At 32.9% G+C, this 22,534-nt stretch overlaps 1 protein-coding gene across 4 annotated transcripts in view; it reads right to left on the bottom strand.

Moving 5' to 3' along the window:
• Positions 1–22,534, bottom strand: part of LOC139489785 (uncharacterized) — a 324,072-nt gene that overhangs the window by 123,820 nt on the left and 177,718 nt on the right. For 2 of the 4 annotated variants that reach the window (XM_071276616.1, XM_071276617.1), the window contains exons 18-20: positions 17,959–18,006; positions 15,916–15,963; positions 9,560–15,011 (exon numbers count right to left, since the gene is read on the bottom strand). The exons of the other annotated variants lie outside the window; for them this stretch is intronic. In XM_071276616.1, coding sequence (XP_071132717.1) covers positions 9,709–15,011; positions 15,916–15,963; positions 17,959–18,006 — 5,399 coding nt within the window. In that variant the 3' untranslated portion in view covers positions 9,560–9,708. Of the gene's footprint in view, positions 1–9,559; positions 15,012–15,915; positions 15,964–17,958; positions 18,007–22,534 lie in introns of those variants that run through there. 4 annotated transcript variants of the gene reach the window in all.

The following is a 22,534-nucleotide window of genomic DNA, read 5'->3' as shown; positions in this document are numbered from 1 at the left end:
GGCAGTCTTCTTGGAAGCATTTTAACAGTTGACATATTATCAGCTGGAACATTGAATACATTTCCTTGAATACCAAACTGACCTCCACTGGGAAGTTCACGCATTTGAAAAAATGTTGATACTGGTGCCACAAGCTTTTCTTCCAGAGAATTTAGCATCAAAACTTGTGGTTTTAACGGGAAATTTAGTTTATTATAAATTGCTAAATTTGGCAGTTTACCCTTCTTCAAAGATTTTAAACATGTGCGACAGACATACTCAAATCCATCAATACTATTTTTCTTTCGAACACACTGTGAAAATAAGGGTTCTTTCAAATTTTGTAGTTTTTCAATTGGTTCAACAGATTCCTTAAACCACAGCTGGTCGCATGATGTACTTCTGTAAATGCAAGCTGTTGAAACCTCATGATGAAATGCATCAATCAATTCATGTAAATCTAAAGCTTTGTTAATACTACTATTGCGTTTCCTGTCAATGTCATGCTCAAAGGCTTTAAAGGTTGGGTCACTTCTACTTTTATTATTGTAATCTTTTTCAAATTTCATAAAAATTGGATCAGTTCTTCTACTTTTATTATGGTTTTTCTCAAATGTAACAAACTCTGGATCAGTCCTTCTCTTTCTATTGTGCTCCTTCTCAAATGCAATAAACTCTGGATTTGATCTTCTGTTTTTGTTGTGCTCTTTCTGATTGGCAACAAATTCTGGATTTGTCCATCTCTTTTTGTTGTGCTCCTTCTCAAATGCAACAAACTCTGGATCAGTCCTTCTTTTTTTTATTGTGCTCCTTCTGAAATGCAACAAACTCTGGATTTGACCTTCTCTTTTTGTTGTGCTCCTTCTCAAATGCAACAAACTCTGGATTTGATCTTCTGTTTTTGTTGTGCTCTTTCTGATTGGCAACAAATTCTGGATTTGTCCATCTCTTTTTGTTGTGCTCCTTCTCAAATGCAACAAACTCTAGATCAGTCCTTCTTTTTTTATTGTGCTCCTTCTCAAATGCAACAAACTCTGGATTTGACCTTCTCTTTTTGTTGTGCTCCTTCTTAAATGCAACAAACTCTGGATCAGTCCTTCTTTTTTTATTGTGCTCCTTCTCAAATGCAACAAACTCTGGATTTGACCTTCTCTTTTTGTTGTGCTCCTTCTCAAATGCAACAAATTCTGGATTTGACCTTCTGTTTTTGTTGTGCTCTTTCTGATTGGCAACAAACTCTGGATTTGTCCATCTCTTTTTGTTGTGCTCCTTCTCAAATGCAACAAACTCTGGATCAGTCCTTCTCTTTTTGTTGTGTGCCTTCTCAAAAGCAACAAACTCTGGATTAGTCCTTCTCTTTTTATTGTAGTCTACTTCAAAATGTTTAAATTTACTTTCTAGTCTTCGATTTTGATGACTTATTCTTTCCTTTTCTGCATAATCTGTATTGGATCGTCTCATTTGCATGAATTTTCTCATATACTCTGTTTTCCTTATTTTCTTTTCTCCAAATTTTTCAGATTCTTGTTTTTTTGGTTGTCTTTGTTCCCTTTTTTCATCAAAATGTCCACAGGGTAATGTTTTATGAACTGTTGAGGTTGACAAAACAATATCATAATGATTACCATTTGTATGGTTTAGATAAATACCAGTTTCATCTGTTATAATATTTGGATTTAGGTAGTTTGCATCAAATTTGGTCCACTTATATGAGTTATTGCCAGTGTTGACATAGGTGAAAATATGAGTTCTTAATAAATTAGATGCTACAAAAATCTCAACTTCTGTTGCCCAACTTCCTGGAATATTTATTTGATTTTGCAGTACATAAGAAAAACATGTTTGACCATGTTGTAGAAGGGAATGAAGATTTGTCCCTAAGTGATGGATATGATTAACTATTGCAGATCTTATTTTGATATGATTTGTCTCAGTTCCTGTAATAGCATAAGAAATGGCTCTGTAAAAGCAGTTTCCATCACCTATAATTTTCTGTAAGTCTTTAGGATTTCCAATTATGTTTGGCGCAGTTAAATCATACAATGGATATGATGATTTCTCAAACCTTAACCCTAAATTTGTGCAATGTTTCATTTGCATGTAAAGTTTATCGGTTTAAATTGGAAGATTTCATGTATAACATCAAGTGCAACAAGATCTTGATCTGTCTTCTGAGTGTTCTTCTTGACTTTATCTGTCTTCTGAGTGTTATTCTTGACTTTATCTGTCTTCTGAGTGTTATTCTTGACTTGATCTGTCTTCTGAGTGTTATTCTTGACTTGATCTGTCTTCTGAGTGTTATTGTTGACTTGATCTGTCTTCTGAGTGTTATTGTTGACTTGATCTGTCTTCTGAGTGTTATTGTTGACTTCATCTGTCTTCTGAGTGTTATTGTTGACTGCATCTGTCTTCTGAGTGTTATTGTTGACTTGATCTGTCTTCTGAGTGTTATTCTTTACTTTATCTGTCTTCTGAGTGTTATTCTTTACTTGATCTGTCTTCTGAGTGTTATTGTTGACTTCATCTGTCTTCTGAGTATTATTGTTGACTTCATCTGTCTTCTGAGTGTTATTCTTGACTTTATCTGTCTTTTGAGTGTTATTCTTTACTTTATCTGTCTTTTGAGTGTTATTCTTTACTTCATCTTTTGTTTCATTTTCTGTATTCAAGGTTTTTCCTGCATGTCGACAGATATGATTGGAACATTTTTGGTATGTTGAGAAAAGAATTGAACACATCTGGCAATATGAGCATTTATGAGATCTTAGTCTATTCTCTGTAGAATATTCCTTTTTACAAAGTTGGCATTTCAGCATCTCCTTGTTTAATATCTGTTGTTTGCAATTATGTCTTTTCAATTTTTGTGCTGATGGAAAGGTTTTTCTACATAGTTGGCATATATTACATGCATGGTTTTGAAGACCTTTTCTAGTCTTGTAAGATTTGCTGCATTCATTGCATATATACATATCTGTAAAACACAATGTATAAGGGACGACATCAAAAATTCAATGAAGGATAAAAAACTTAATTCAAATAAATTGCTGGGGGAGGGGGTCAAAGTTGCAGCAAGTTTTGTTTAATTGCCATTGATTTTATATATATATCCATATTGGTCAATCTATTTTTCGAAAATTAAGTTTAGAGGGGGTAAGGGTGTCAGTGAAAAAAACTATATGAATTAAGTTTTTTATCCTTCATTGACCACTTGATGTCGTCACTAAATGACACATGTGCAAATCGCAACAAAGAGTTGCTCACTATGTCATGCATATGATAGAGGGTGGTAATGTAGGTACCTTCAGGACCAATTACGGTAAAAATTCTTGCCAATAGCCGTTAACGGTAGTTTTTGGTGCATGATGATAAAATATGCACTTTCTTTTAGACAATACAAAAATCAAATGATTTCGACGTAAAGTCGACTCTCGTTATGTCGAAGTCAGCCGGACCAGAGAAATATTTCGAGATACACGTAGTTCGACTCAAACGAACACCGGAAGTTCGACAATCTAAGGGACACAACTCTTGCTTAGCTTGGTAAAGCTAAAATAAATCCGGGTGAATATGGCGAGGGGATCAATATTCTAGTATCAGATCGATGTATTTGTATGTCACAGTCTTTTATTATTATAATGACATTATTTTTACTTATTCAATTGTTTCAATTAAAAAAAATCCTATGGCTTTTCCAAGAGAGTATAACAAGATCAAAGACGCCGTTTGAGTAGTTTTTAGGTGATCATCAACGGAAGCCATAATCCTCACTTTATACACACCCAAGCTCATTATTGTAAATCACAAATTAATTGTTTTGTAAACATTTTAAATACTTTTTCATGAACATTAACAATGCATCACTAATTATTTATCAAAATTCTATAAAAGATAATCTTAGGTAAATATATAAACACTCATGGAAATAGCATGTCATAAATCAATACAGTGGTCAGTGACTGGAAATTTAATTACACGTGTATTGTCAGATTAACTCTGCAATCCATTTAAATCCCGGAGGTCATGTTTTGACATATGTGTATTAGTTCGAGATAAAAAATGAATTTTGAATACTTAGTTTACCTTGGGACCGTAAATTGAGTTTTTTGTCTACAAAAGACTCATCAGTGACGCTCGAATCCAAAAAAGTTAAAAAGCCAAATAAAGTACGAAGTTGAAGATTTTAATCAATTTGACGCTAACGGTAGCTGAAATTGCCTTTTGACGCCTGATGGTAAAGGGCATTACTACCCTCATGATACTTACCTTTGTGTATCAGACATTTGATATAAAAAGGTAATATGTAGCTAACTTTGCATGGCCATGTGTATTTAAAGGTGTACTAGCTGTCAAATTCATGTTCACCAATTTTAATCAAATTCTCATATCTGATTTAAAACAATGTAAAACATTTGTCCAAACTATTAAAAAGTTCTTTTCCTTTAAATAACTTTACATATACATTTCACTTGTTATCTATCTCAAGCTAAGGGGTTAAATTGAAGGTCACTTGAATACAAATTCAATGAAATTAATTTATTCACTTGCAAGTAAATAATTCATAATCAATGTTTTTTAGCTTATTTTGACAAAATTGAACCATACTGGCTGCTAAAAGTGAATTAATATTCACTTTTTGCATTTAATTATTGATTGATAAAAAAATAATAGATTAGATTTTTTATATATCTCGTAGCTAGTGCCCCTTTAATATGAATATTTATTATAACCAAATAGAAAGTAACTGTCTAGCAATAAAGGGCAATAAATATTTGATGACATTCTTTTGTTTTGCTGAGCCCTAAGCAAATTAAAGAACCTTAGTGAGCACGCTCACATACCCCATGTCCCCACATTGTCATTGGAGAAATTAAATAAGTATAAGAAAACAAATTGTATAAGAAAAAATATTAAATAATAATTTTCTGTCAATATACATAGTATGTCCTTATTATCTACAAAATTTCATGAAATTCTGTTGTGTGTTTTCAGAGGAGTTGAGATGACAAACTGTTGCAGAAGTACATTGAAGCAAATAAGTTCAAAGGGGCATAACTCCTAGAAAAAAAAATTGAACCGTAATTTCCTGTCGATATGCACATCTACATAGTATGTCCTTATTATCTGAAAAGGTTTCGTGAAATTCTGTTGTGTGGTTTGAGAGGAGTTGCGATGACAAACTGTTGCAGTAGTACATTAAAGTAAATAAGTTCAAAGGGGCGTAACTCCTAGAAAAAAAATTGAATCGCAATTTCCCGTCGATATGCACAACTACACTAGTATGTCCTTATTATCTGAAAAGGTTTCGTGAAATTCTGTTGTGTGGTTTGAGAGGAGTTGCGATGACAAACTGTTGCAGTAGTACATTAAAGTAAATAAGTTCAAAGGGGCGTAACTCCTAGAAAAAAAATTGAATCGCAATTTCCCGTCGATATGCACAACTACATAGTATGTCCTTATTATCTGAAAAGGTTTCGTGAAATTCTGTTGTGTGGTTTCAGAGGAGTTGCATTGACAAGAAACAGGACTGACGGACTGACGGACGGACTGACGGACGGACGGACGGACGGGTCAAAAACATTATACCCTCCGCAACTTCGTTGCATGGGGTATAACAAGTGAAACGTTGAGCAACTGGTTTTAAAATATTTTCGTAAACAGGAAAATCTTGAGTGGTGAATCTAAAAACACATCACATGGTGAACTCAAATTTCAGAAATCCTTGTATTGCAGTTCCTGGGAAAAATGTGACGAAACTTTTCAACTGGGCTAATATGTGTAAAATGATACAAGTATTCAGTAAACAGGAAGTTGTTGAGTGATGAATCTCAAAACGCATCACAAGGTATAGCTAACTTATATAAACCCTGAAACCAAATTTCAGAAATCCTTGTAATGTAGTTCCTCAGAGAGATGTGATGAAAATATTCATGTGACGGACAGACAGACAAAAGGACAGACGGATGGATGGACGGAGTGGTAGATGGATTGATGGACTGACCAATGAACAGACAGAGGTAAAACAGTATACCTGCACTTTTTTAAAGTGAGGGTATAATTGTTTATTGTAAAAGGACATTGTTACATAATATAATTAAGCTTAAAAATATTATTAATTGATATTTCTCACATCTATCATTCTATATACTTAGTAATATTACTATTTTATGCTTTTAATAAAAAAAAAATAACTAATTTAATCAATAAGAATACATGTATAATTATTGAAAATAATAGATCTGCAAAAAGGATAAATTTTAACAATATGTTAACTTAAGTCATTTAATTTATATTTGCTACCATCAAATCATGATTATATTTAAAACCAAAGTATACTTATCTTAGATCATATGTATAAAACAATTCTGTAAATGTTATTCTTTAACTTTGTGGAAAGAAAATATTGTTCAATCTGTACACATTTAAACGATTAATTAATATGGTTGTGGTGAACTGTAGTACAGGACAAATGTTCATGCATGAGTGAGCTAATGCTCTAACATTTCCACACCTTCCAAAGTTTCATTTAATCAGTGTTCAGTAATTATTACTTATAACAAAAATGTATGATTTATTCATATTTCCATTAAAAAGATTCTTGTATTCAATATTCAAATTGTTTCTGATTAAAAATAAATAAATGAATATAAAAAGGAATTACACCTTCCATACAACAAATATGGTTGTTTGCTTATAGTTTAAGGAAACAGACCAAAACACAAAAACTTAACACTGAGCAATGAACTGTGAAAATGAGGTCATGGTCAAATAAAACCTGAGCAACTAAGATGTAGATCATAAAATATTTCCATACACCAAATATAGTTGACCTATTGCATATATTATAAGAAAAACAGACCAAAACACAAAAACTTAACTATAACCACTGAACCATGAAAATGAGGTCAAGGTCAGATGACACCTGCCAGCTAGACATGTACACCTTACAATCATTCCATACACCAAATATAGTTGACCTATTGCATACAGTATAAGAAAAACAGACCAAATCACAAAAACTTAACTATAACTACTGAACCATGAAAATGAGGTCAAGGTCAGATGACACCTGCCAGCTAGACATGTACACCTTACAATCATTCCATTCACCAATTATAGTTGACCTATCGCATACAGTATAAGAAAAACAGACCAAAACACAAAAACTTAACTATAACCACTGAACCATGAAAATGAGGTCAAGGTCAGATGACACCTGCCAGATGGACATGTACACCTTACAGTCCTTCCATACACCAAATATACAAGACCTATTGCTTATAGTATCTGAGATATGGACTTGACCACCAAAACTTAACCTTGTTCACTGATCCATGAAATGAGGTCGAGGTCAAGTGAAAACTGTCTGACGGGCATGAGGACCTTACAAGGTACGCACATACCAAATATAGTTATCCAATTACTTATAATAAGAGAGAATTTAACATTACAAAAAATATTAACTTTTTTTTCAAGTAGTCACTGAACCATGAAAATGAGGTCAAGGATATTGGACATGTGACTGACGGAAAGTTCGTAACATGAGGCATCCATTTACAAAGAATGAAGCATCCAGGTCTTCTACCTTCTAAAATATAAAGCTTTTAAGAAGTTAGCTAACGCCGCCGCCGTAGCCGCCGCCGCCGCCGGATCACTATCCCTATGTCGAGCTTTCTGCGACAAAAGTCGCAGGCTCGACAATATATGAATGGTTCATTGAAAAAAATAATTATATCCTTCTTATAAATTCTGCTTTAGATAAAGTTAATTAGAGACACTAAAAAGCCAGTGTTGCTCACATAGATCTTATGTGTATCTTCAACAGTAGGCTGGAATAGATTTCATGACAAAAATCCCTTTCAGTTGATCTGATATAATTTTAGTTTACAATTTCTATTCATCTTCTTTAGTTTTTGCCCAAAATACAAGAGGGCAAAAAAGAGTCATCATTCAAGGTAGGCTGGAATAGATTTCATGACAAAAATCTCTTTCAGTTGATCTGATATTATTTTAGTTTACAATTTCTATTCATCTTCTTTAGTTTTTGCCCAAAATACAAGAGGGTAAAAAAGAGTCATCATTCAAGGTAGGCTGGAATAGATTTCATGACAAAAATCCCTTTCAGTTGATCTGATATTATTTTAGTTACAATCTCTATTCATCTTCTTTAGTTTTTGCCCAAAATACAAGAGGGTAAAAAAAGTCATCATTAAAGGTAGGCTGGAATAGATTTCATGACAAAAATCCCTTTCAGTTGATCTGATATTATTTTAGTTACAGTTTCTATTCATCTTCTTTAGTTTTTGCCCAAAATACAAGAGGGTAAAAAAAGTCATCATTAAAGGTAGGCTGGAATAGATTTCAAGACAAAAATCCCTTTCAGTTGATCTGATATTATTTTAGTTTAAAATTTCTCTTCACCTTCTTTTGTTTTTGCCCAAAATACAAGAGGGTAAAAAAGAATCATCATTCAAGGTAGGCTGGAATAGATTTCATGACAAAAATCCCATTCAGTTGAACTGATATTATTTTAGTTTACAATTTCTCTCCATCTTTTTTAGTTTTTGTCCAAAATACAAGAGGGTAAAAAAAGTCATCATTCAATGGTAATCGCTCCTATCATGAATCAACACACTTTTGTCTTGTTAATTTTACTTTTAATTTCTATTAATCTATTTTTTTTTAGTAAAATTCGTCTGTAAAGGGCAATAACTCTATAAGACGGTAACTTCAGACTAATGACTTTTTTGTGGATTTTGTCTTGTGGATCATTCTTGTAATTATGAGTATATCTTTATCTATTATAGTTGTCTAGAAAATAAGCAAAAAAATGAGAAAAGGGTAAAATTGTCATTTAAAAGCAGTAACTCCAATAAGAAGTCATGTAATAGTTTTGACTTAAAAATGGACAATAGGGTGGAGCTCAATAATCTATACATATTTGCCCATATCAGATTTTATCTATTTATTGTGGTTAAGTAGAGAAGACTTGTCCATAAACCTTGGCTAGCAAAGATGGGTCATTAGACATCCTTTGAACAAGATACCCCAATGATGAGTTTGTAAATTAGTTAAATCTGGGAACAATATGTCAGTATATATTTTCCTGGTTAAATTTGGCCTAGTTATTTCAGAGAAGAAGATATTATAAAAGTTAAGATAAATTAGGGGTATAGAAAAAAAAATGACAGATTTTTTTTCTTCTTTGCGAATATGAAGATTTTACATTGCTTTTTAAAAAAAATGATAAAAATTATGGGTCACTGTACTATTTTTCAAGGTAGTTGAGTCGTTAAAAATTTCCAAAATTTGCTTTGATTGGTCATGAAAAAACACATTTTTGTGCATACAAAGACATCTATGAGACAGAATTTTGAAATAAAATAGGAAAAGATAGGTTTTAAAATTTATTTTGATAAAATAAAATTTCTAAAAAGAAAAAAAAATTCTTGCAAAAAGAACATTAATTGCACTTTTCTATGACTAATGTTATCATAATAATGGTTCAATTGCACAAACATTAAAATAAATATAGTTTGGTATACGCTTCTAACATAAGTACACATTAGACACCAATGCAGTAATTTAAAAGTGGGGACATTTCAACCCCGGCACACCATGAAACATTCACATATTTTTTTCTTCATTAAACAATTTGTTTTTACATCCCCTCAACAACTCCCTGGATCACAAATGCACATAAACAACACCCAGCAATAGTATAAAGCTGAATTAATGATTGTATTTCATATGTGATACAAGTGCAGATTTCATATAACACCTGAAATTACAAATGTCACACTGAAAAGGCTTATAATTTTCATGAACGATCTTTACATGGTTTTTAAGCAGGTAATTGTAATAGAATTTCTTATTACATATTTCACATTGGAAAGATTTGTCAGAATGTTTCAGTTTCATGTGTATATCTAACACAGGTTTACTTGCATATAATCTGCCACAGATTTTACATTGTAAAGCAATCTTTTCACTTGAATGTTTCAAACTAAAATGTCTTTTTATTGCACCATTGGTAGATAAAATCAACCCACATATTAAGCATTTATACCCTGATGTTTCGGACTTGAGCACATATTTTTTCCTTATATGTTTTTGCCTATGCCTTTTCAAATCATCAGGTCTACGAAACTTCTCTCCACAAACTTCACACATAAACTCTTTTTCTTGATGAACCAGTAAATGTAACCTCATACACTTTCTCATCACAATTTTACCACATTGCTCACAAGCAACATTTTCCCTCAACTTGGAAATATGTTTGTCCTCAATTAAATGTTCCTTGAAATTGTGTCTTCTCAAACTTCTCGAAGTCGAATACTTCTTGTCACAAACAAAACAGGTATGTTTAGGTTTCTCTTTTTCACATACTTGCACATGTCCCTTCATTTGGTGTCTTTCTAATGTTTTTTTATGCTTAAACTGCATGTTACATATATTACAGCCAAAAGTTTCCCTTTCATGTTCATTTGCAATATGCTTCCTCAGCATAATATAGTAAGTGAACTTTTCTTGACAAACCTCACATTTGTACCTATCTTTGTGTTTTTCCTGATATTTCTTCCTTTGCTTTTTAGCATCTGCTAATCTTTGTTCAATGCTCTTTTTTTTACGGCGACATTGTCTATATTTCGTTTTTTTACGATAAATACTCAAGGCATCCACGAGAGGGTGAACAGTCTTTACATGAAGTTGTAGTTGTTCTAAAGTGTTGATTGTAATGTTACATAAATAACAGTGAAAAATACCGGTTTTTGTTGACCTATGCTTTTTTTTCACATGTCTCCAGGTCAAACTTTCAAAATGAAAAATTTTTCCACAGTAAAAACAGTTTTTACCTTCGCATTCCCTGCAGTTTTCACAAGAAATACAAGCTTTTATTGTACAAGTTTGATTATGAATGTTTTCTTTGCAGAAGTTTTTTATATATGAACATTGTGGACATTTTTGCAACTTGATGCTTTCTTCTCCAACTAGTTCTTCTTTAATTTTGTTTTTATTTCCTTTCCTATTCATATAACTTTCTTCTTTTTCTTTCTTGCATTCATGATTGTCAGCAAAAAATGCCTGTTGGCAAAAACGACAGTACTTTGTGTCTTTTTGGTGCTTTTTATAGAAATGCTCATAAAGACTTTGATCAGATGTCCCAAAAAAAATCCTAGAGCAAACTGGACAGGATTTTTTGACAAATTGTTTCCTTTTGGAATTAAAACAATAAAATGTTTTTTTCATTTCTTTGTTCAAAATTTGGTTTAATATCTCTTTTTTTTGTTCATCAGTCTTTTCTACAAATATCTCTCTGTTTTGTTCATCAGTCATTTTTACAAATATCTCTTTTTTTTGTTCATCAGTCTTTTTTACATATGTTTTTTTTTTAAACATGATCTTATCTAACTTCTCCTGTGCAAGCTGCCGTAGTGTCTTTGCTGACATTCTTAGCCATGGCATCACTTCAATTCCTCTTCTTTTTCTTTTGTCAAAATGATCCAAAGAAGGACATGCAGTAATTTCAGTCAAAATGTCCTCCTTCAACTTTGTATTCAATTTTTCACAAAAATGATCACCCATTTCTTCAGTTGAATCAAAATCCATCTTACAATATATGCACTCTGCTCTTGTTGTATGCACATTATAGATGTGATCATTTAATTGAGAAAGAGAAATTAACCCTATTTTGCATGTTCTGCAATAGCATGGTAAACGTATATCTTTAGTTTTAGTCTCTTCTAATGTCTTGGGATTATCTTTAACAAAAACATACCATTGATTGTATTGCCCTCTGACTCTCCTTTCTAATATTTTATTTTCTGACCCAAAATGTACAATTATTTGAGTCAAAGGATTTATTTTCATTTGTACAATCACTCTAGCACATTCATGATTACACATACCTAAATGATTTGTAAAATATATATGACAAATCACACATTGTATCTGTCTGTGTACACTCCAAGCATGTGCATTTAACTTCTTGAGAGAACTAAAAAATAATTTGCATGGGCTGCAGAAACAATTGACCTGTGTTGTTTTTATCTGCTCTTTAACTATAAATGAATCTTGAAGTTGAATCTCATTAATTTGGGTAGGATTCTTAAAATTTCCAGGAACAGTGTTACTTCCAAAAACAATCTCTGCTTCAGTGTAACTATATGTGACAATGTCTGTTTCAGTGTTATTATTAGCGACCATCTCTGCTTCAGAATGAATTCTAGTGACCATTTCTGCTTCAGTGTTACTATAAGCGACCATCTCTGCTTCAGTGTTACTATTAGCGACCATTTCTGCTTCAGTGTTACTATTAGCGACCATCTCTGCTTCAGTGTTACTATTAGCGACCATCTCTGCTTCAGTGTTACTATTAGCGACCATTTCTGCTTCAGTGTTACTATTAGCGACCATCACTGCTTTAGTGTTACTATTAGCAACCATCTTTGCTTCAGTGTTACTATTAGTGACTATTTCTACTTCAGTGTTACTATTGGCGACCATCTCTGCTTCAGTGTTACTATTAGCGACCATTTCTGCTTCAGTGTTACTATTAGTGACCATCTCTGCTTCAGTGTTACTATTAGTGACTATTTCTACTTCAGTGTTACTATTGGCGACCATCTCTGCTTCAGTGTTACTATTAGCGACCATCTCTGCTTCAGTGTTACTTTTAGTGACCATCTCTGCTTCAGATTTAATTCTAGTGACCATTTTTGCTTCAGTGTTACTATTAGTGACCATCACTGCTATAGTGTTACTGTTAGCAACCATCTCTGCTTCAGTGTTACTATTAGTGACCATCTCTGCTTCAGATTTAATTGTAGTGACCATTTCTGCTTCAGTGTTACTATTAGTAACCATCTCTGCTTCATTGTTACTATTAGTGACCATTTCTGCTTCAGCGTTACTATTAGCGACCATTTCTGCTTCAGTGTTACTATTAGCGACCATCACTGCTTCAGTGTTACTATTAGTGACCATCGCTACTTCAGATTTAATTCTAGTGACCAAATCTGCTTCAGTGTTACTATAAGGGACCATTTCTGCTTCAGTGTTACTATAAGGGACCATTTCTGCTTCAGTGTAACTATTAGTGACTATCTCTACTTCAGATTTAATTCTAGTGACTATTTCTGCTTCAGTGTTACTATTAGTGACCATCTCTGCTTCAGTGTTACTATTAGTGACCATTTCTGCTTCAGTGTTACTATTAGCGACCATCACTGCTTCAGTGTTACTATAAGCGCCCATCTCTGCTTCAGTGTTACTATAAGCAACCATTTCTGCTTCAGTGTTACTATTAGCGACCATTTCTGCTTCAGTGTTACTATAAGCGACCATATCTGCTTCAGTGTTACTAAAAGTGACCATTTCTACTTCTGTGTTACTATTAGTGACCATCTCTGCTTCAGTGTTACTATTAGTGACCATTTCTGCTTCAGTGTTACTATTAGCGACCATCACTGCTTCAGTGTTACTATTAGTGACCATCGCTACTTCAGATTTAATTCTAGTGACCAAATCTGCTTCAGTGTTACTATAAGGGACCATTTCTGCTTCAGTGTTACTATAAGGGACCATTTCTGCTTCAGTGTAACTATTAGTGACTATCTCTACTTCAGATTTAATTCTAGTGACTATTTCTGCTTCAGTGTTACTATTAGTGACCATCTCTGCTTCAGTGTTACTATTAGTGACCATTTCTGCTTCAGTGTTACTATTAGCGACCATCACTGCTTCAGTGTTACTATAAGCGCCCATCTCTGCTTCAGTGTTACTATAAGCAACCATTTCTGCTTCAGTGTTACTATTAGCGACCATTTCTGCTTCAGTGTTACTATTAGCGACCATATCTGCTTCAGTGTTACTAAAAGTGACCATTTCTACTTCTGTGTTACTATTAGTGACCATCTCTGCTTCAGTGTTACTATTAGTGACCATTTCTTCTTCAGTGTTACTATTAGCGACCATCTCTGCTTCAGTGTTACTGTTAGCGACCATCTCAGCTTCAGTGTTACTATTAGTGACCATCTTTGCTTCAGTGTTACTGTTATTGACTATCACTGCTTCAGTGTTACTATTAGCGACCATTTCTGGATCAGTGTTACTGTTAGAGACCATTTCTGGATCAGTGTTACTATAAGTGACCATTTCTGCTTCAGTGTTACTGTTAGCGACCATCTCTGCTTTAGTGTTACTTCTAGTGACCGCCTCTGTTTTAGTGTTAATTCTTCTGACAATATATGTTTCTTTTTCACTTTTGCTATCTGTTAAAGTGCAACTTCTTATGAATAATTCACTTGGAGTTTTCACAATCTTGGATGCACTGTCTTTTGTGCTTACTGTCTTTTTCTTTCCTGCTAAATAATGTGCACCATTGCCACCTTCTGCAAGATAATGTGTACCATTGCTACCTTCTGCTAAATAATGTGTACCATTGCCACCATCTGTTGTATTGATGTCATTTTCTACTTTACGTGTACAGTTGTCACCTTCTGCCTCATAATTATTACAAATTATACCATTGTTAGTATTTGTACTTCCTTTAACTTTTTGAACATTTAGCTTTTGTCGCTTTGATAGTTTTTGTATTAAAGGTACAGTCATCTTATAACAAATTACAAACTTTTCCATCTTATAGCTATGATTTAATTTTTTCAATCTTTCACAAACATGGTCTCTGAATTCTCTTTTAAGCAAAAAGTCTTTTTTACAAAAAGTACATTGTTTTCTCTCTCCGTGGAGTAAGATCACATGATGATTAAATTGAAGGAGAGATGTATAGGTCTTATCACAAGTTTCACAAAAACATATGATACTGTCGGTTGCTCTTATCCAATTATCCCTCCTAATTAGGCACACATCACAAATAATATGAAACATAACATGGCCACAGTCGGTCCTCTTTTCCGGAAGTTGCATATCATGATGTTGTAGCAGACTATCAAGATGCCAAAATTGTTTTGGACATGTCCTACAAGCAAGCATCCCTGAGGCCAATACAGGAATGGAATCAGCAATGGTAGGACCTAATGAAAAATAAATGAAACAAATCAGATATTTAAATTTTGTCATTTTTATTTATTTAATGTTATTTGTATATATTTAAACATTAAGATAATTTTTTTTATATTTTCTCAAATTGTTTTTAATGTAAATCATAATTTATTGAAAGATACATTAGGCCACGCCAAATTAATACCTCATTGTCAGATTCCCACTTGTTGAGAAAGGTTGAGCAGAAGACAAAAAAAATCCCCTCTTGCATACAACATCATAAAGGGACATTACTCAGGACAATAAGTCATGCTACCCATAATGCACTTGATCTGAGTTTTGTGGTTATAAGTAATGTGTATAAGTTTCATTATGTTTAGTTGAGGCAAACTCAAGTTTATAAGGTTATAAGCATTGCATACAAGTTTCATAACATTTGGTTGAGGCAACTTGTAAGAGAACGGAAATTTAACATTTTCCATTTTTTTTTTATTCATAAAGGGTCATAACTCAATAATGGTTACAGTGACCCAAGTAAAATTCAAATTTAATCTGTGTTTTGTTGTAATAGGCAATTGTGTATAAGTTTCATAACATTTGGTTGAGGCAAACTTGAGTGAGAGAACGGAAGCTAAATTTTTAGCAATTTTTCAATTTATACAGAAGCATTACTCTTAAACTGTTACACTGAAGCTACCACAATTCCAACTTGATGTGTGTTTTGTGGTAATAGGCATTGTGTATAATTTTCATAACATTTGGTTGAGGCAAACTAAAGTTAGAGAATGGAAACCAATTTTGGGACATACATACAGATGGAAAAGGGAAAAACTTAATCCCAGGCGGGGGCATCAGAACATCTGACACAAATTCCTAAACCTGACCTAAGTACATCCTTAAAGTTAATTTTTGTTGTTGTATTTATAAGGAACTTACTTCTTATGATGAATTGAACATCACTAAATTTATCGAATTTCTTTTGTCCTACAATATAAAAACAACATGAAATAATTTATTTTGTCCTACCATATAAAAACAACAGGAAATAATTTCTTGCATAGCTCTGATAATATTTCATTTCACAGTGTTTCTTATTCATCAGAAACTGAGGTCCTTCTATTTATTAGCCGATTGGCAATCATACCATATGTCCTTTTTTATATTTAATGAGCATTACTTTATATGTTGTGTACAAGTTAACATTTTGTACAAATCATGATTAAAAAGTGCTTAGGTACAAATTTCAATTTGTACAAAATTTGACTAAACTTTTCATATAACTTGTACAATACTTTATAGTAGGGAGTTTGTTATAAAATAGCGTTGATACACACTATAGAATTGTTCAATGATTTCACAATAAACCTCAACTAACAAGAGTGCACACACTGAAATGTCTCGCCTTCTTTACTAATCATTGATGTTATGTTGATAGTTCTAATAATAAAACTTTATTACAACTGTCACATAACTTAGCATAAACCAAGAAAACTTAACATTGACCTTTGAACCATGAAAATGAGGTCAAGGTCAGATGAACCATGCCAGGTAGGCATGTACAGCTAACAATTCTTCCATACAACAAATAAAATTAACTTATTGCTTATAGTTTAAAAAAAACAGACCAAAACACAAAAGCTTAACACTGAGCAATGAACCATAAAAAATGAGGTCAAGGTCAAATAAAACCTGCGCGACTATCATGTAGATCATGAAATATTTCCTTACACCAAATATAGTTGACCTATTGCATAAAGTATTAAAAAAAAAGGCAAAAACTCAAAAACTTAACTTTGACCACTGAACCATGAAAATGAGGTCAAGGTCATATGACACCTGCTAGGTAGACCTGTACACCTTACAACCATTCCATACACAAAATATAGAAGACCTATTGCATACAGTATAAGAAAATCAGACCAAAACACAAAAACTTAACTATAACCACTGAACCATGAAAATGAGGTCAAGGTCAGATGACACCTGCCAGTTGGACATGTTCACCTTACAGTGCTTCCATACACCGAATATACTAGACCTATTGCTTATAGTATCTCAGATATGGACTTGACCTCCAAAACTTAACCCTTCACTGATCCATGAAATGAGGTCGAGGTCAAGTGAAAACTGTCTGACGAGCAAGAGGACTTTGCAAGGTACGCACATACCAAATATAGTTATCCTATTACTTATAATAAGAGAGAATTTAACATTACAAAAAATCTCAACTTATTTTTCAAGTAGTCACTGAACCATAAAAATGAGGTCAAGGACATTGGACATGTGACTGACGGAAACTTCATAACATGAGGCATCCATATACAAAGTATGAAGCATCCAGGCCTCCAACCTTCTAAAATATAAAGCTTTTAAGAAGTGCGCTTACACCGCCGCCGCAGCCGTAGCCGCCACCGCCCCCCGATCACTATCCCTATGTCGCGCTTTCTGCAACAAAAGTTGCAGGCTCGACAAAAATTATCAAAATAGTTCGGTATCATTTTTTTGATCATGTGCATGAATTATGGTATTGGAATTGCACAAAATGTTTTGCTTTTTAAATACATTTACAATTAGAAGTGCTCTCTTTGCATCAAATGTGATACAATATTTGGTTGTTGAATCTGTTTCTCTAATGATTTAAGACAATACATAGACAATTTTTATCTTTCTATTATAATAATCTACAGAAAATTGTGTTCCTTCAGTATGTCATCATCATACATGGTCACCTATTTTCATGACTTAACAATAGAAATTTCAAAAGAATGCAAGAAAATTTGATGTCATAATTGAATTTTACATCTAATACATAAATATATATATCATTTTGAAGGATCTTCAATGTTTGAAGGAAAATAATCAATTTTCTACATTTTGTTTTGTTTTGAGAACAATGAAAAGAACATCACCAAAAATTATATGCTTTTAAATGTGTGAAATGTGTGAGATCTCATAGTAGTTTTTTAAAATATTATTTACCTCCAGTTTTTGATAAATTTTCTTCTGTGTTCTTTATTTGACTTGTTACTATGAAAAAAAGTTAAAGAAACCATAAGACAACAAATATAATGACTTCTGGTCAATACAGAGCTTGAAATGTATGCATTACAGGCCAATAGCCAGGAATTTCCAGGGGGGGGGGGGGATTTGAACTCATGAACTTGACTTTAACAAACACAATTCGAACAGAACATTGACTTTAACAGTGCTTATTTGTTTTCAAGGGGGGGGGGGGGGGGTTCGTCCGAAACCCACGAACCCCCCCTGGCTACAGGTATGCATTGTAGAGAGTTTTGTCTATTGTTGAACTGAATTTTGACATCTAAATGACTTTGCTTGCAGTGTCAAAATTTAGTTTTTCCCCTGGAAAATTTATTTTATTATAAACAATGTCATAATATCTGTTTTGTGTTATTACATAAGGAGCAAATATTGTAATATTTGTGCAATTGGAAAAAATATTTCAAAATATGTCTTTTACTCAGAAATTGTATTATGGAGGATCCATTAATTCCTGACAACAGAACCTGACATCTTCCATGTAAAAGTGCACAAACAACTACCTTGAAAATATATTTTTTTGTTCTATTTTACTATTTTTTTGGCAAATTAGTAGAAAATAAGGTACACAATCAAAATATGCAAAAAGAAAATTTATTCCCCTAATAATAATCTTTTATTTAACAAATTAAAAAAAAATGTTCCTTTATGTCATTTTTGGCAGACATTTTGACAAAATTAATGCCATTAAACTCTCTCTGATAGTTTTGCTTAAAGTTGAGTAAAGTTGATTTTACTGCTATAGATAACATTGGCTAAAAGAGGGACGAAAGATACCAAAGGGACAGTCAAACTCGTAAATCTAAAACAAACTGACAACGCCATGGCTAACCAGATGCTCCGCAGGGCGTAGCTTTATACGACCGCAGAGGTTGAACCCTGAATGGTTGGGGCAAGTATGGACACAACATTCAAGCTGGATTCAGCTCTAAATTTGGATTGTGATTAAATAGTTGACACAGCATAGGTTTCTGACACAGAATGAATGTGGTCTAATGAACTTAAAATTTTTGTTTTCTCTTAAAGCAATTCACTATGCTGTTGAATATTAATCCTCTCAAAAAAGTGTTTAAAGAAATTTTCTTTTTTTTTTATGAAATATCAAATGAGAAAATTGAACCCAATTTTTTTAATCACATCCCCTTTCCCTTATTCCAAAACTAATCTCAATTAAAATTTCTAATGGAGTTTGCAACAATAAGTACTCATTTAAATACATCATAAAATATTAAGATGTAAAAAAAACTGCTTGTTATCACTGAATGGTAAAGATTATTTTAATTTATCAGTTGGTAGTAAAAAGTGAATATACATTGTATATTGTATATAACAAAGATTCAAGTTGATTCTGGACAAAGAAAGATAACTCCAATTAAAAAAATTTCTTGCAATTGCACAATATTGTGCAATTAGATATTTCTTGCTTACTATTCTGGACAAAGAAAGATAACTCTAATTAATTTTTTTTTTGCTATTTCACAATATTGTGCAATTAGATATTTCTTGCCATTGCACAATACTGTGCAATTGAAAAGTCTTGCTATTGCATAATACTTAATATAATAATTTTAGATCATGATTTGGACCAACTTGAAAACTGGGCCCATAATCAATCAAAGCCTTAAAGGCTGTAAAAGCAATTGCTGCCATATTAATGTTTGGGGACTTTTATTTTTCATCCACATATATACAAGAATTAAACCTGACATGAGTGTTGTCTAGTTAAAAGTAAGAAGGTTTTAACTTTATATAAATAAAAGACTTTAGCAGAAAGTCATTTTTAATATGTTTTATATTTCACAAGGAGACAACACGTTTACCAGGCTAAAGTTGGGGTCAAATATACATGTGCTGAAACATATAACTCAAAAAGAAATCATCATGGATTATCCCCTGGTAGTGTTTGTAACTTCCTTGGCAATAATTTCCTTTATTGATTTAATTTTACCAAATTTTCATTATTAATTTATATTTAACCATTAACACAAATGATTAAGTTAAAACATTTCAACTTTCCAGACGCAAATGTTAAAAAACGGGAAAGAAATAAAATATCTTACAAGACATAAACATGTAAAGAATAAATGTATATTTCAGCTTAATAAAAATATTTTCATAATGTTACTTTGTCATCATTTTTAAAACTAAGTTCCAAACATTATTGCTCAGATGATATGTGTCCTTCTGATGCGGTACGAGCACAGGCACTTGTTTCTATCCATAGGAAGGTCGATTATCCATATAAATAGTTTTATATGGATAGTCGACCTTCCTATGGATAGAAACAAGTGCATGTGGGTATGAGATAACTACAATTCTCATGCAATCCCGAAAAGGGGGGTCATCACAGACAAACATGACATTAAATCGTTATCACTGAACTAGTATATATATTGTATAGGGGCCAGCTGAAGAACGCCTCCGGGTGCGGGAATTTTTCGCTGCATTGAAGACCTGTTGGTGACCTTAATTCTGCTGTTGTATGTTTTTCTATGGTCGGGTTGTTGTCTCTTTGACAAATTCCCCATTTCCATTCTCAATTTTATTATACGAACAAGAACAAACAGCTCTACGTTGCTTTGATATTTATCAATTTTTAGAAAACATTGCGAAAAATGATCTTCAATATTTCGAAAACATGTGAAATAAAATTGCTAACACGGTGGACCGTCGAGTGTCAACAAACGTAGTAGACTTGTTCACTGAAAAGACGAGGATAATGGTTTCATCTGACATTTGTTATACAAACCCAGTTTTGATCATGATATTTAAAAAGACGTACTTTTTTTCAATCTTTGTATTAATAAACTAGAAAATTCCAAATTGTAAATATCTCTTCATGTGGACCGACTTGGCATCTACTACGTTTGGACGGGTCCATTTCATTAGTAAGGTGATCGATAAATATGACGGAGTTTTGACAGAAAAGGAAAACGAACTTATTGTTATGTGTTTTCAACAAGGGTTTCGTTCCGCTAAATTATTTGCTTCAAATGGTGAAGTTGAAATCATCCCTTCGTAAATTTTACGGACGCCATCACGAGTTGGTTGACCGTTATGAAATAACCGTTTCACAAATGATATCGGATATGTTCCTTACGTCGTAACTACAATCCCCTTCCCTTTCATGAATGTGACCTACCGAATTAGACTATTTACCGGATTTGTAATTACATAAACAACACGACGGGTGCCACATGTGGAGCAGGATCTGCTTACCCTTCCGGAGCACCTGAGATCACCCCTAGTTTTTGGTGGGGTTCGTGTTGTTTATTCTTTAGTTTTCTATGTTGTGTCATGTATACTATTGTTTTTCTGTTTGTCTTTTTCATTTTTAGCCATGGCGTTGTCAGTTTGTTTTAGATTTATGAGTTTGACTGTCCCTTTGGTATCTTTCGTCCCTCTTTAATTTGCGCAAATAAAGTTTGTCTATTTTTAGATTACAGGTAATAATTTGACACTACGCATTAACCTGTGTAGTGATTTTGATTTTACGATAAATGTATGAATGAACGATAATTTTATGAATGAACAAGAGCACCTGACCTCTTAAAGAAACACAAATTAAACATAAAAAACCGTATTTATTAGGAGATAATTCAGTTAAATTTTCAATACTAAATCAACAACTGAAATGAATCCATATTTTGTTGAAACAGCGTACGAACGGCGGAAAACGGAATCGCATTTATAAAAATATACTTTTTTTTCACTCGGACTTCTATGTTATTTGATAGTCAAACGGTTGACCCTTTAAATACAAAAATACATCTACAAGAACATATTCTGAAACTTCTTAAATCCACTAACTTTTTTTTAAAGTTTCAAGCTATGTATTGCATTAGAAAACATACATAGGTGTTAAAGAATGACTGACCAGGAGCCTGTTTAACAAAATACCATGGCTTGATCTGGGCGGAGTCTCTGATCTGGGTCACAAAGATGGCCATACGCGACGGCATAAAAGCAATTGCTTTAAAAATCTAAGTACATGTTTGGATTCATTATATCAAAGAACCCCAAGATTTCAATTTTTGTTAAAATCAAACTAAGTTTAATTTTGGACCCTTTGGACTTTAATGTAGACCAATTTGAAAACAGGACCAAAAATGAAGAATCTACATACACAGTTAGATTTGGCATATCAAAGAACCCCATTTATTTAATTTTTGATGAAATCAAACAAAGTTTAATTTGGACCCCGATTTGGACCAACTTGAAAACTGGGCCAATAATCAAGAATCTAAGTACATTTTTAGATTCAGCATATCAAAGAACCCAACCGATTCATTTTTTTGTCAAAATCAAACTAAGTTTAATTTTGGACCCTTTGGACCTTAATGTAGACCAATTTGAAAACAGGACCAAAAGTTAAGAATCTACATACACAGTTAGATTCGGCATATCAAAGAACCCCAATTATTCAATTTTGATGAAATCAAACAAAGTTTAATTTTGGACCCTTTGGGCCCCTTATTCCTAAACTGTTGGGACC

This window comes from Mytilus edulis, chromosome 9, assembly GCF_963676685.1.
Source record: "Mytilus edulis chromosome 9, xbMytEdul2.2, whole genome shotgun sequence".
Taxonomy (NCBI): domain Eukaryota; kingdom Metazoa; phylum Mollusca; class Bivalvia; order Mytilida; family Mytilidae; genus Mytilus; species Mytilus edulis.
The sequence above is the reverse complement of the archived record's forward strand: the minus strand, read 5'-3'. Positions and strand labels throughout refer to the sequence as shown.